Below are 16,191 nucleotides of genomic sequence, written 5' to 3' on the forward strand. Positions count from 1 at the left end.
ACATCATACTAACGTCATACATGCATACATCTTACTACTGGATTTTGTGTGTGTTTAGATAAGCCATGCATGTTGTTCTGCAGCCCAGTGGGCCGAGACGTCCCAGTTCTGATGGCTGACAGAGTAATGGACGGGACTCCCTGTGGACCGTATGAGGTGGACCTGTGTGTTAATGGAAGATGTCAGGTACATATGTATCCAATATTGCACATAAGTAATGAAACCACATACAGTTTGATCTCTTTCCATTCGTGACTTCTGTCTTCTGGGGCCTCCCAGCTCTAGATACATTCAGTATGTCACTCACACACTACACCAGCTGAGCGCATAGCTGGACTGGCCATTGGGCGTACCGGTGGGCCGATGGTGATTTTTCATTTCTATGTTTGTTTGTTTTTGTAACGGTGTAAAGAATGAAAGGTGGTGGATTAGCTCATTGGTCACGATCAACTCTGGACTGGAGAAATTACAACACATCCGTATTGAGGTGAAGAGGAAGCGATTTGTCCCGGACTTCAGCGAGAATGAAAAAAAAGACACAAAGCTGGAGTTATTCTGTCTTTGCTGCACAGCTGCCTCTTCTCTCATTCTCCCCCCTCCCTCTCCTATCAGCTGATCGGCTTTCCTCTCTTGTTTATCGCCCACTTTGTGCCAGAAAGAGGAAACCAGCGGATGTCGCGCTAAACAACAGCAGCACGTTTAAGCTTGATCAGCTGTTGTTAGAATTTATTTAATATTAATTTCTAGTATCAGCTGATGTTTGCTGGAGCCACAGCTGTAAAGCTGCTGGTCATGATGTCGGTTTGTTAGTTCAAAGGCTTTATGGTTTTTCCTGTAATACCTGCTGGTGTAGTCTGTGATTTTTGTCCCAGTCCAGCTAATTGGGTGGTCAAGGCGCAGACTCCCAGCACATCATTTTCAACCCCCTGCGGTCTTTCACTACTTGGGTTAAACACGATATATAAGTCACTCAGATAACTTCTAAATGTTAATGTTTGGTTTATTTCAGTGTTTGATTTGTTCCTGAGTAAATCGGTTTGGCTGAGATTAAAGTTCAGCTTCATAACTGGACCGTTTTATTCAATTTCACCCGTCATATTATGAAAATGTTTCCTCCTGAATTTAATTTTTTTTTTTAATGTTAGATTTAATTCAGAGTCAGCTGTTTAAATAAAAAAAGAACATTTTACATCAGGGGATATGACGGCACACTTCGGGTGTCATTGTTCATCATTACGTTTGTTGCAGAGAAACCAGCACAGGGCTTTCATTGATTTAACGTTATGGTGAATTATATATTTTCATTAGAGATGGCACGATACCACTTTTTTATGTCCGATACCGATACCAATCATGAATCCGATATAGTGTATTTTGTAATCAATAAAACTATCTTGCTGCATTTTGTATAAGTTCATACTCAAGTTTTAAAAAACAAAACACTAAAGCTATTCTGTTATAACTGTATGTAAAAAAAACAAAAAACAAACAAACATCTGCACCCAAAATATTTCATAGTTCAGCAAAACTGATCAATCTAATAAACTTAAACCTGCTCCATCCTCCCTGTTCTGGTATCTTAAAGAGCACTTAGCAGAAATATTAAACAGCCTAACTAATAGGATTACCAACTCCCATCAAAAACATTAGGGACCCCCCCCCCCCCCCCCCCCCCCTACCCTCTACCTCACAATGCTTAATCAACATAATCAACTTTAATTTAATGCATGTGTAAAACAAATACACAGAAATAAATTATTTTTCTACAATTTTTAAATGGATTCAACATCTTTCTTCAACAGAACTGCAGACTGCACAGATGGTTCCCAAAGGAAAAAGTAGTATAGCTTACTAGGGTATATTAGACTTAACAGTTACTATATACAGTAATGGACTTCTATATATTTAATCAGATGAGCATTTTAGTTAACATTAAGAGAATTATTATTTATTAAAAGTTAGTCATTTTTAATGAAATAACAAATAAAAGTATTTCTTTGTGCCCCCCTCTCCCTGTTAATGCCCTCCCTGGCCCCCTGGCAAAACTTTGCTAGACCCGCCCCTGCACAGTTACCAGCTGTCAGCTACTTAGAAAAGGATCCTGGTGTTATTTGTCTCTCAGAAACAGTTCATAACTTCAACTCATTCATGTCACCTAAAAGGTAAACCTGTTTCTCCATCACCTGTTCAGCTCTGATGATTCAGTAAGGACATCTCCTGGTTTCATCTTCATCGTTCCCTCTCACCACATATCCAAACCCACATCATGACCAGCAGCTTTACAGCTGTGGCTCCAGCAAACATCAGCTGATACTAGAAATTAATATTAAATAAATTCTAACAACAGCTGATCAAGCTTAAACCTGCTGCTGTTGTTTATCCGCTAGTCTCCTCTTTCTGGCGCGAAGTGGGCGATAAACAAAAAAGTAAGATGGGAAAAGCCAATCAGCTGATTATTGATCAGTTTCATAATTGAAGTAGCAGCAGGGAGGGAGGAGGAGAGAATGAGAGAAGAGGCAGCTGTGCGGCAAAGACAGAATAACTTCAGCTTTGTGCCTTTTTTTTCATTCTAGCTGAAGTCCGGGAAAAATCGCTTCCTTTTCGCCTCAATATGAAACTCCAGTCCAGTTGTGGCTCCATATATCAGTTGTTAAGGTAAACATTGAAATACTATGCAAACATTCAGAGATGCACTTACACACTTGTTTTACTCTGGGATAGTTTTCTCTGAGATGAAATGCTGCGGTTTGGAAGCAGGTAGCGAGGCTCCAAATGCTCCACCAGACCACTGACATCAGCTCTATCACATACTGCTCTGATGCGCTGAGCTGGGTTAGGCCAAGTAGCGTTTTGTGAGGTAATTTTGTTATACTTTGGATCGGATAACGTTTTTTATTCCTCTCCGATATCCAATTCAGTAATTTAGGTCAGTATCGCACCGATACGTAATATCGGATCGGTCCTTCTCTAATTTTCACGTACTTTACATTTGTTTTGTAGTTGTGTCTTATTTTGAAATAAATATTTAGGAGTTACCATATCGACCAAAGAGCTTTAAGGGGGAGAGAGGAGGATGTTACTCTCAATGTTGTTGGCGCATTTCAGGAGGACACTTCTAATAAAGTTACACAATTACACCGTGAGTTTGCATTGATTATTATATTTTCAAAATACCACAGTTTTTGTTTTGGTCGTATCATTTTATTTTGTTGTATTTATCCGCGAAACGTTAAGGCCGGTCCGTGAAAATATGTGTGAAATATATGAAAACGGTGTGCCGGGAGCCGCGCCTTGACCACCCGGTCAGCTGGTGGGTAACAGACATCTCCGAAAACGTCAGAGCACTTTTGCAAATATGTCTTGATAAATCGAGCAGATATTTGAAGTTTACGCAGCACCGTTCTCGACTGAAAATATTTTAAAAGTTTATTTTGTGATCCAGAAAGAGTAATATTTCAAACTCCACCTCTGCGCGTTCCTCCGCCACTGCCTCGTTTGAGTTTTGGACGAAAGCATTCTGGGATATTGCATTTCGTCATTTCGAGCTGATTGGAGACCAAAACAACCAATCAGATTTTTTTGCATCCAAGTCTGTGATTGGCTGGTTTTGTGGCACAAACATAACGGTGTAGAGAAAGAGTTGAACGTCCACGGGCAAAAATGTTGAGAGCGCGAGCAACACATTGCGAGCGAGCGCAAATGCAAACACTGAGCGAGAGGGGCTGCTGTTGTGTGTGTGAATAATAGCAAACACTGAAATACATTTTCTGCACGCAGCAATGAAGTTTGTTCACTCAAATTCAGCTTTTCTTCTCTCAAAATAAATTTCTCCTCAAAATGCAACACTTGCACCTGCAAATTGTTTTTACGTGCGCTCAGAATAGTGGCACAAAAATAACGCCATAGTGGGAGGCTTATTTTTAAAAAATCCTGGCATGTGAGTAATGGCATGCTAGGAGAGAGGCAAAGAAATAGATTAATTAATACTGATCTTTTTTTTAATGGGCTGCATTTTCTGTTCTTTTTCAGTCCTAACAATAAAAACAACAAAAAGACCTCAATTATTTACTGTTACATTATGGGTAAATTAAATAATTTATTTCATCTGTTAATATTGTGGTAAACTCATTCCATGCTAAAGGTAATATACAATCCTTTTGGCGAATGCTGCATGTTGACCTAAGGATATAATTTTACATATGCATACAAAGATGTACATTTTAATGTACTTCCTCCATTTTACAGTTGGGTTTTGTTTTGTTATGGACAGAAAATCGGCTGTGACGGCATCATTGGCTCATCTGCTAAAGAGGACCGCTGTGGTGTTTGTAATGGAGATGGACGGTCCTGTAAAATAGTGACAGGGGACTTCAACCACACCAGGGGAATGGGTGAGTGTCGAGCTAGTATGCTGCTCAGATGTTTTTTTGTAGTTCTTTTTGCGTTTTGTAACAAGTACCCAGTCTTTGCCATTGACTCCTGATTCGATGTGTTTTGATGGATTGTTTAAATTGATTCTTCCAAAAGCAATCCTAAATAAATATTTCAGGTGAAACCAACATATTCTAATGTTTTCTGTTTATTAAAATTTTACAATGGTATATTATAACATGATGGATGTTTCTGTCTTTGCATTTGCTTCTTTTCCAACACAACGAGATGCAATTTAATTTTAGCTCACCAGTTACTGTAATAGTTGAGAGATTATTAGATGTTTATTATTCCTAGAATCGATTCAATTCCGATTCACAAGGTCCTGAATTGATTCGATCCGATTCGATTCTATTTGAATCGGGTAAATTTTGCCTCAGACAGTCAGAAATATTATAATTCTGATCACTTATCAGTACATATCTATATTTTTGTATCTATAAAAAGAAAGCTGACACTTGTGAGACTTTATCAAAGGTGTGAGCATCACAGCAGATTCCTTTGTCGAAGTAACTGAGAATAAACCACAGAAAAACATAAAGGCGGTTTTCGTGGTCTGGGCAGAGTTGGGAGTTCGTCTAGTAATCGGAAGGTTGCCGGTTTGAGCCCCGGCTCGGACAGTCTCGGTCGTTGTGTTCTTGGGCAAGACACTTCACCCGTTGCCTACTGGTGGTGGTCAGAGGGCCCGGTGGCGCCAGTGTCCGGCAGCCTCGCCTCTGTCAGTGCGCCCCAGGGTGGCTGTGGCTACAATGTAGCTGCCATCACCAGTGTGTGAATGTGTGTGTGAATGGGTGGATGACTGGTTGTGTGAAGCGCGTTGGGGTCCTTAGGGACTAGTAAAGCGCCAGTGCAAATGCAGGCCATTTACCATTTAAAAATATTGTGCAGTAGATCAAAAACGAAGTGAAGCAGAGCAAAGTTACAGAGGTTTGATTAGAGACACATCTAAGGATTTTGCAATTTTGCATAATTTTAAAAAGTTTAAATTTGTTCAGTGTTGTACAGCAGAAATGAGGCTTTACTGTCAGAAGTAAGTAAAAAAAAAAAATGGCGACACCGTAGACTGGTGGGTAATGAATAAGCAAATAATGCAAAAAACTGATTTTTAGATGGGAAACTTCCTGAGAGAGAGAGAGAGAGAGAGAGAGAGATCTCTACATGAAGTGTGATTTTTATCGTGGTGGAAGCAAAACAGCAAAAGTCAGAGGAAATTCGTGACGATGTTTATGTGAAGCGAAATGTGAAGTGTAGTTTGGATCTTCTTTGGCTGCTGGTTCACTCAGTGTTGTTTGGAGAGAGATAAAATATCTCTCTACAAATTATTGATCGATATCGATAAATCGATACTCAAAACCCCCACCCCTAGTGTTTACCCCCACACATTTAAACACTCCCCTCAAGCATCTGCGTACACACCTACACAACCACACACATACCCTTTTTTTTATATTTTAGTGAGGACATCTAATTGACATAATAGCCGCTTACCCTAAACCTAACCATCAAAAATGAATGCCTAACCCTAACCCTAACTGTAACCCAAATGATTAGATGATGCTCACCGGCTGCGAAAACCAGCCTTCCTTGACACCACACCCTGAACCCACTGCTCCACTCCTCCCCTGCATAGAAGCCACCAACCACACTCCGCTACACACCCCCACCACCCAACTTAGGGCGTGGGAGAGGAAATCTGCACTGCTTCCTACACCGGACCAGATCTAGGGCACCCTTTCGGCTAAGGTCTGTCAAGGGGGCTGGTCACCTCTGCAAAACGGGCACGAACTGGCGGTAGGAACCGGCCAGCCCCAAAAACCGCCTCACCTCCTTTTTCGTCTTAGGACACGAGCAAGATGCAATGGCTGCTGTTTTATCCATCTGTGAACGCACCTGCCCGCTTCCCAAGTGGTACCCTAAATATTGTACCTCAGTCCAACTTCACACTTCTTTGGGTTGGCCGTGAGTGCCACCTGCCTCAGGGACTCCAGGATTGCGGCCACCTGCTACACATGCTCCACTCTGGTGTCGTCATGGATGATAACATCCTCCAGGTAGGCGGCAGCATATGCAGCATGCGGATGCAGCACCCGGTCCATGAGGCACTGGAAAGTGGCAGGGGCTCCAAACCAGCGTACAAACCATATTGGGTGGCCGTTTTTTCCATAGACAAAGGAATCTGCCAGTAGCCCTTGGTTAAATCCAGCGTCGTAAAAAGTAAGTAAGGAGTCAAGGAGCTCATCCATCCAGGGCATGGGATAAGCATCAAACCATAAGACTAAGTTCACCTTGCAACACAGAACTGTATAGACCCATACTTCTTCACTAAAAGAACTATGGGGCTACAGCAAGCACTGTGCAACTCTTCTATTACTCCCAGCTTAAGCATTTGTGCCAATTCCTTTTGCACAGTCTGTCTCTTGTGCTTGGAGAAGAACAAACCGCTCTGCAAGCCGCTGTTGCAATGCAGCAACATCCACTCTCTGGGCCTGTGTGAGATGGTCATCTCAATGGAGGGAGGCAGGAATAGAGGAATTCAGCACCACTGACCACAACTGTTCTCTTTCCTTAACCACGCTAACCAGAGAAGTGGTTTCAGCCTCTCTTCATGGTTTAAGGAGGTTAACGTGAAATATCTGTGTGGTTCCACCTCTGTCTGACCATACCACCTCATAGTTTACGTCCCACATTCGCCGTGTGACCATGAAAGGTCCTCCCCACTTGGCGAGTAACTTAAAGTTAAAGACGGGAGGAATACAACCCTTTATCTCCTCGTAAAAATTGCCTGAATCTAGCCCCTTTTTTTGTACAAGCGCTGCTGATGTTCCTGGGCCTGGAGCAAATTTTCTTGTGACAACCTCCCCAAAGTGGGCAGCTTTGCTTGCAGGTCCAGGTCGTACTGATTCTCCTTTTCAGCCAGCCTCTGACCTTCCTCCCAGTTTTCTTTAATCAGGTCCAACACCCCCCGCGGCTTCCTGCCGAACAGTAACTCAAAGGGAGAAAATCCTGTGGAGCCCTGGGGCACCTCCTGCGCTGGAAATAACAGAGGGTCTAGCCAGCGATCCCAGTTACGCGAATGAACTTATGGATCGTGGATTTTAGCACTAAAAAAGGCAGCATCTACCACCCTCAGACTGAAGTCTGAAGTCCGAATAGATTTAATGCCCAGTAATGCATATAGCTCTTTTAGTGTGTGAGACATGAACAACGTGACCTGGTCAGTCAGTATCTCTTTCGGGATATCAAATGGCGGATGATGCCGAGGTCAGCTGCGAAGCTATGTTGTCTGATTCCCTCGAGGCTAATGACGAGCTACTCAGCGAATCCTCTGAGGGAGCGTCGGAACATCCCGTCTCGGACGAGGATGACACAAGGGGCCGATTGTGATAACCCCGGCACACAGTCCCGTGGCATGGAGCTATTTGACGTTGCAAAATGGGCAGCTGAAAAGCTGGCGATCCCATGGCCCGCGGTGACAACGGAGACCTCCACCTCACAATACGAGGGTAAAAGGCTCCCCAAAGCGAAGCGTACTACTAAGCAGGTACTGCCGATTTTCCCCGAATGCACAGACGAAGTCACACGCTGCTGGGCAAAGCCATTCTCGTCACCCAACCCCGTGCAGGAAGTGGCGGTGTTTGACTGCGCTGGAATGAAGGAAAAGGGCATCTACCAAATTCCCACAGTGGAGAATCTGGTGGCTTTTCATCTCCACCCAAACCAGAAACTTTCCATGTCACCTGGTCCGTCCCTGCTGTCCAAGGCCGAACGCCTGCAGTCCTCCCTGGCTGACAAGGCGTATAAATCAGTTGCCACCACCGTTAGGGCATTGAACGCCTCATCGCTCCTGCTAGCCTACTCGGCGGAGCTCCAGGACCAGGCTGCTACAAACCCGGATGCTAGCGAGCTGTGGGAAGAGCTGGGCGTTGTTACAGACCAGTGTCTCCACCTCACTAGAGCAGCAGTACAAGCGGCGGGCAGAGCTCTCAGCATCACCGTCCTACAGGAGAGGGCAAGATGGCTGAACTTCTCGGGGCTTTCAGACAGAGAAAAACGTGACATTCTGGATGAAAGCATCGACCCCGCTGGCCTTTTCGGGACCGCCGTTGCCACCATGCAAAGACTGTGCAAGGAGAGAAAGAAAGAGGGAGAGGCCCTGCAGCTGTGTCCCCTCGGAAGACCCAGGCTGCGCCCCTGCCTCCACCCAGTCGCCGCACGTTCACTCAGGTCACCAGCCGGCGTGCCGATGTTTAGAATCCCTCGCGGCGCAGCCCCGCAGGTCGCGGCCCAGGGTCCACTGGACCCACTGGCCCAGGAAACATGTCCCTGCTGCCGCTCAGGGTGCCCCACCACCAGCCAAGCAGTCGGACCGCAAGAAGAAGCGGACTGCCTAACATCCCCCACGGGGAGATCGGACCCGGACCAGCCCGGGCTCCAAGTTCACTCCAGGGCTCAGCTTCGGAGCCCGTTCGGAGAGGTGTGTTCTGCCTCCAACTTTTAGCGCCTGGGACTCGAGTTGGATCCCACAGAGCGCATTTCAACAAAGAGATGGCGAGACACTGTTCAGCTGAATCAAGCATGTCTGTCTCACAAGACACACTGTTTATTAAAAACTTACCCGTTGCATCCAGGCATGTTGCCAAGGGCACGGGAAAAATGTGTGAAAAACACAGAGATTATGTTGAAAAACATAATGCCCCCACGCACCCAGACACCACCGGGGTTGATTCCCTCAGTGGTGTCCGGCCCCATGAGCACTGGTCAAGCGCGGACCGCCCGCCCGAGTCAGAAATAACGGGGAGAGAGCACACCAGGTTGACAGTGGATCATCTGATGGCTCTGGGTTTCACCATAAACTACGAAAAGAGTGTCCTGCAGCCAGCTCAGGCCATCTCTTTCATAGGAATAGCTCTAAACTCCACCTCGTACAGAGCATGCCTCTCTGTGGACAGAGTAAAAAAAATGCTGTCACCTGCCGGCATTTTTCAGGAGGGAAGATATCTCCCATTCAGAAGATGCCTGCAGATGCTGGGATTAATGGCGTCTTCACCGACTTCCACTAGGCAGACTGCATATGAGGGAATTTCAGCGATTGGTTGCATCACTGAGACTCAATCAAAAGCGCCATACCCACCGCCATATCAGAGTGACAGCAGACTGCACTGCAGCACTCCACTGTTGGAGAAATCCCACATTTCTTACTCAGGGGGTGTCACTGGGGGCTGTCACCACCATACATGATGTTTGCCTAACAGACTGTTGATAAAATAGCATGAGACATACAAAAACAAACAAAAAAGAGCACCAAATGGAAGAGCTCTGAGCTGTTGTGTTTGTCCGCATCGCCATCTTGGTATTCTTTCCACCTTCTACTGATGCACTGTACAAAGTATTATAACATCTTGCATATAAGAGTGTGATGTGGTTACTCCACTGTTGGTGATTACAATGGCCTGCAGTGGGTAGTAAAGTACCTGAGTGCACTGTTGGTATCTAGCCAGCTACCATCAACAGCCAACTTGTTTATCACGAGTGCAAACAAGAAGGGGCTCAGATTCCTGATGTACTCTCACTTTGTCTGTCACTCTTACCTCACGTCTCACCGCTGTCTTGCTGTCTCATACTTGTCTTCTCTGCCACTCTTGACTTCCTCATGCAGCACCACAGTTCTTCTCTTGGCACTCGATCATATGCTTTCTCTTGATACACAAAAACACTGTGTGGCTTCTTCCCAGTTCATCTATACTTCTCCATCAACACTGTCAAAGTCAGAATCTGTCGTTCCCTTTTTCAGTATTAAGCCATACTGCTTCTCACCAAAGTGCTTTATGCTCTTTTTTAAATGCAGAGGCATACACTGCATCATGCACAAACCTATTGCAGTTGTTACAATATTACAGTATTTCAGTCACATAATACATTACAATATAAAGCGCCTTGAGGTGACTGTTGTTGTGATTTGGTGCTGTATAAATAAAGTTGAATTCAATAATTGATTGATTGATAGATTGATAATACTTTATTCACCCCGAGGGAAATTGGGTTAAGGCTGCCAGCTGTGCCAGCGCCATCTTACCCTTCTGACCATACATACATTACACAAAAATCACATGGGGAATACAGGTCGGAGAGGTATAACAATGGAAAATGCACAACATGAGGAAAGACGAGAAGAAGGAAGAACTCCCCCTAGACCAGTGGTTCCAAAACTTTTTTTGCTGGGCCCCCCTTTGTTTTACAAGAAAAATGTTCGCGCCCCCCGCGCACGCGCGCACACACATCCTCCAACCACACACACCCATATTTTGCTCCATTGCGGTTTATTTCACACCTCAAACATTTAGTAAACAATTAAGCAAATACAAGTAATCTGCAATAAATTACAGCAGGGCTGCACGATTTTGCATAAAATGAGAATCACGATTTTTTTGGCTTAGAATTGAGATCACGATTCTCTCACGATCTTTTCCAGTATAAATATTTATTGCACTTATTAACTGCACATCAACTTCGTAACAGTTGAGACTGAACATAAAAACAATAAATAAACATAAAAACAACAAATGTCTCACGTTTTGTCTTTGCCGCAAAATGTTGTACTGCTTGAACTTCCGTCTCCACCGTTGCTCGACACTGCGTGTATAGAGCAGGTAGTGCAACAATAGAAAAATAGTTGCGGGACGGCGCTGTGTAGCGTTTGTCTAGGGTGTTGATCATTCTCCTAAATCCCTCGTTTTGCACAGTGTTGATGGAGCCATATCTTTGGTCAGGTGATAAGTGATAGCCTCCGTAATTTCTTTGTGCCTGCGGGAGTTCGACGGGTATAGGGAAGCGCTGTATAAGGTTCCCGTTATTGATGTTTGGGTGGTTGACCGGGACGGATTTTCTCCTGTCACTTTCTCGTCATCCCTGACGTGCTCTCCGTTGTTTTTTCCCTGCCAATTTTAGCAGCCAGCTCCTGTATCACGTGGTATAAGGCTCCGCCCTTGTCATTTGTTGAGCAGGAAGAGTGAGCGCTTGTTTTCATGCAGATTACGTCCCGGATCAAAATGCAGTACAATCGTCATCTTTTTTTTTTTTTTTTTTAAATCGTTGTCATTTGGAAATGAGATCGCACATAAGTATGAATCGAGATCGCGATTTTCTAACGATTAATCGTGCAGCCCTAAATTACAGGAAGTAATAAAATAAACTACTAACTCTTTTACGCTACGTCCACACCTACATGGGTATTTTTGAAAACGCAGCTGTTTCGTCCACGTACACGGCGTTTCAAATCACCGAAAACAAATTTTTTTAAAACTCTTTTTTTGCGTTTACGTGTGGACGAGGAATACAGAGTTGGTCACAATGTCAAAGGTATGTGCCTTTATTCACGTCACGCTGTGGACACGTTATTGTTTACGTGAGATGAATTGCAGAATTGCAGAAAGAGACAAAATACTGTTAATCTGACTGTCTGCAGGTTTTACACACAGTTACTGTCCCTCCATTTACAAAGGCAGAGGCGTCACGCTGTCATTATTTTACATGTTGTTTTTTCCTGTGTAATAATATTCAACATTGATATCAATACATTTTTCAAAAAATGCCTCTCTGAGCAAAATGGGTTCAAAAACATAAACAGCTGTTGGATCCTGTTTGTCTGTGATTTGAACCGAGGGAACAAATCGTGACAGGATCAGCCTGATGTTATTTGTATCCCGCTGTAACTTTACTGTATAAAGAGCAAACTTCTCCAAAATGTCAGGAGTAGTTAGTCATTACAACAAGTGTTTGTGAACTACAAATCAAGAATATGGGATCCTGTTTAATTTGAAGAGCCCAGCGCTGCTCCCGACGAAGGGAAATCCTGCAGGGAGACCTACCTCAGCACTTGTGCAGGTGAAGCCAAAGGGAAGATTTGCTTCACCATATTTTCTAGTCTTTGGCTTAGAATGAAGTTGGTTTGGAAACATATTCAGCGATGCTTCATCTCCTGCTTTGCGATTCTGTGGGCGCCCCGTGCCAGCAGTGCCCTGTCGGTGGCGCTGTCACTTGGTGTTCGCTCGCTCTGTGGTATAGTATCGCTTCCTGTTCCTGCTCAAACACAGTGGTGTTTCTGAGTAGCTTATTTGCTTAGCAGTTTAATTAACAACTTTTAAATACATTCTTTTTTTCACAGTATAATCTTCACGTGCTTCATCCGAAGCACACCTTCTGTGTACTCACTACCTAATTTATAGCCAAAGTATTCACTCACTGTCTCTGTACTGTTTCGCTAGCTTAGCTTGTAGCCGACCCGTTAGCACCATGGCTACTTCACCTGTCCCTTCTGCACTTTCTTGCTCATTGTGTCAGATGTTTAGTTACTCCTCGGCCTCCTTTAGCAGTAATGATATCTGTAACAAATGTAGCATATTTGCAGCTCTGGAGGCCAGGATTACTGATCTGGAGACTCGGCTTTGCACCCTTCACTCACCCTTAGCTAGCCAGGCCCCTGTAGCTGGTGCAGCCGAAGATAGCGTAGGCCCCGCTAGCTGTTCCCCGGCAAATCCCAAGCAGCTGCGGAAAGAAGGCGGCTGGGTAACGGTGAGGAGGAAGCATAGTCTTAAACAGAAGCCCCAGGTACACCACCAACCCGTTCATGTGTCTAACCGTTTTTCCCCACTCGGTGACACACCCGCTGGGGGTCAAACTCTGGTAATTGGTGATTCTGTTCTCAGACATGTGAAGCTAGAGACACTGGCAACCATAGTCAATTGTCTTCCAGGGGCCAGAGCAGGCGACATTGAAGGAAATTTAAAACTGCTGGCTAAGGGTAAACGTAAATTCAGTAAAATCATAATTCACGTCGGCAGTAATGACACCCGGTTACGCCAATCGGAGGTCACTAAAATCAATATTGAATCGGTGTGTAACTTTGCCAAAACAATGTCGGACTCTGTAGTTTTCTCTGGTCCCCTCCCCAATCAGACCAGGAGTGACATGTTTAGCCGCATGTTCTCCTTAAATTGCTGGCTGTCTGAGTGGTGTCCCAGAAATGATGTGGGCTTCATAGATAATTGGCAAACCTTCTGGAGGAAACCTGGTCTTGTTAGGAGAGATGGCATCCATCCCACTTTGGATGGAGCAGCTCTCATTTCTAGAAATATCGACAAATTTATTAAACCCCTCAAAACATGACTATCCAGAGTTGGGACCAGGAAGCAGAGTTGCAGTCTTACACGCCTCTCTGCAGCTTCTCTCCTCCTGCTACCCCCCCAAAAACCCATCTCCATAGAGACTGTGTCAGCTTCCAAAAAGACAAAAAACAAACTAAAAACCAGCAACAAACAACTTAAACATTTACAAAGAAAGAACAATACAGTATCCACATCTGAACCAAAGAGTAAAACAGTGAAATGTGGATTATTAAATATTAGGTCTCTCTCCTCCAAGTCTCTGTTAGTACATGACTTAATAATTGATCAACAAATTGATTTACTCTGCCTTACAGAAACCTGGTTGCAGCAGGATGATTATGTTAGTTTAAATGAATCAACACCCCCGAGTCATTCTAACTACCAGAAATCTCGAAGCACAGGTCGAGGGGGCGGTTTGGCAGCAATTTTTCACACCAGTCTATTAATTAATGAAAGACCAAGACAGACTTTTAATTCATTTGAAAGCCTGATGCTTAACATTGTCCACCCCAGCTGTGAAACTCAGAAACCAGTCTTACTTGTTATCATCTATCGTCCACCTGGGCCTTACACAGAGTTTCTGTCTGATTTCTCAGACTTTATATCTAATTTAGTTCTGAGCTCAGATAAAATAATTATTGTGGGTGATTTTAACATCCATGTTGATGCTAAAAATGACAGCCTCAACATGGCATTTAATCTGTTGTTAGACTCAATTGGTTTCTCTCAAAATGTAAAAGAACCCACCCACCACTTTAATCACACTCTAGATCTTGTTTTAACATATGGCATAGAAACTGAACATTTAACAGTGTTTCCTGAAAACCCTCTCCTGTCTGATCATTTCTTGATAACATTTACATTTACAATAATTGATTACGCAGCAGTGGAGAGTGGACTTTATCAAAGTAGATGTATTTCTGAAAGCGCTGTAACTAAGTTTAAGAATATAATCCAGCCACTGTTATCATCGTCAATGCCCTGTACCAACACAGAGCAGAGCAGCTATCTGAACGCTACCCCAACAGAGGTCGATTATCTTGTTAATAATTTCACCTCCTCACTACGTACGACTCTGGATACTGTAGCTCCGGTGAAAACTAAGGTCTCTAATCAGAAGTACCTGACCCCGTGGTATAATTCTCAAACACGTACCCTAAAGCAGATGACTCGTAATCTGGAGAGGAAATGGCGTGTCACAAATTTAGAGGATCATCATTTAGCCTGGAGAAATAGTTTGTTGCTTTATAAGAAAGCCCTCCGCAAAGCCAGAACAGCTTACTACTCATCACTGATTGAAGAAAATAAGAACAACCCCAGGTTTCTCTTCAGCACTGTAGCCAGGCTGACAAAAAGTCAGAGCTCTTTTGAGCCAACCATCCCTTTAACGTTAACTAGTGATGACTTCATGAACTTCTTCACAAATAAAATTTTTATCATTAGAGAAAAAATTACCAATAATCATCCCACAGATGTAATATTATCTACAGCTACTCTTAGTTCCATTGATGTTAAGTTAGACTCTTTTTCTCCAATCGATCTTTCTGAGTTAACTTCAATAATTACTTCCTCCAAACCATCAACGTGTCTTTTAGACCCCATTCCTACAAAACTGCTCAAAGAAGTCCTGTCATTGATTAATTCTTCGATCTTATATATGATCAACCTATCTCTAATAATCGGCTATGTACCACAGGCCTTCAAGGTGGCTGCAGTTAAACCTTTACTCAAAAAGCATCTCTAGACCCAGCAGTCTTAGCTAATTATAGGCCAATCTCCAACCTTCCTTTCATATCAAAAATCCTTGAAAGAGTAGTTGTCAAACAGCTAACAGATCATCTGCAGAGGAATGGTTTATTTGAAGAGTTTCAGTCAGGTTTCAGAGTTCATCACAGCACAGAAACAGCTTTAGTGAAGGTTACAAATGATCTTCTTATGGCCTCTGACAGTGGACTCATCTCTGTGCTTGTCCTTCTTGACCTTAGTGCAGCATTCGATACTGTTGACCATAATATCCTGTTAGAGCGATTAGAACATGCTGTAGGTATTACAGGTATTGCACTGCAGTGGTTTGTATCATATCTATCTAATAGACTCCAATTTGTGCATGTAAATGGAGAGTCCTCTTCACACACTGAGGTTAATTATGGAGTTCCACAGGGTTCAGTGCTAGGACCAATTCTGTTTACATTATACATGCTTCCCCTAGGCAGCATCATTAGAAGACATAGCATACATTTTCACTGCTATGCAGATGACACCCAGCTCTATTTGTCCATAAAGCCAGATAACACACACCAATTAGTTAAACTGCAGGAATGTCTTAAAGACATAAAGACTTGGATGGCCACTAACTTTCTGCTTCTTAACTCAGATAAAACTGAGGTCATTGTACTCGGCGCTGAAAAGCTTAGAAATATGGTATCTAACCAGATTCTTACTCTGGATGGCATTACCTTGGCCTCCAGTAACACTGTGAGGAACCTTGGAGTCATTTTTGACCAGGATATGTCCTTCAACGCACATATTAAACAAATATGTAAGACTGCGTTCTTCCATTTGCGCAACATCTCTAAAATTAGAAATATCCTGTCTCAGA

At 43.6% G+C, this 16,191-nt stretch overlaps 1 protein-coding gene across 2 annotated transcripts in view; it reads left to right on the forward strand.

The window, feature by feature from the left end:
* Positions 1–16,191, forward strand: part of adamts17 (ADAM metallopeptidase with thrombospondin type 1 motif, 17) — a 94,888-nt gene that overhangs the window by 58,129 nt on the left and 20,568 nt on the right. For both annotated transcript variants that reach the window (XM_087842988.1, XM_087842993.1), the window contains exons 14-15: positions 59–186; positions 4,271–4,391. In XM_087842988.1, the coding sequence (XP_087699114.1) occupies positions 59–186; positions 4,271–4,391 (249 nt within the window). The remainder of the gene's footprint in view (positions 1–58; positions 187–4,270; positions 4,392–16,191) is intronic.

The sequence above is a fragment of the Neolamprologus brichardi genome, chromosome 1, assembly GCF_056152115.1.
Source record: "Neolamprologus brichardi isolate AB-2024 chromosome 1, ASM5615211v1, whole genome shotgun sequence".
NCBI lineage: Eukaryota > Metazoa > Chordata > Actinopteri > Cichliformes > Cichlidae > Neolamprologus > Neolamprologus brichardi.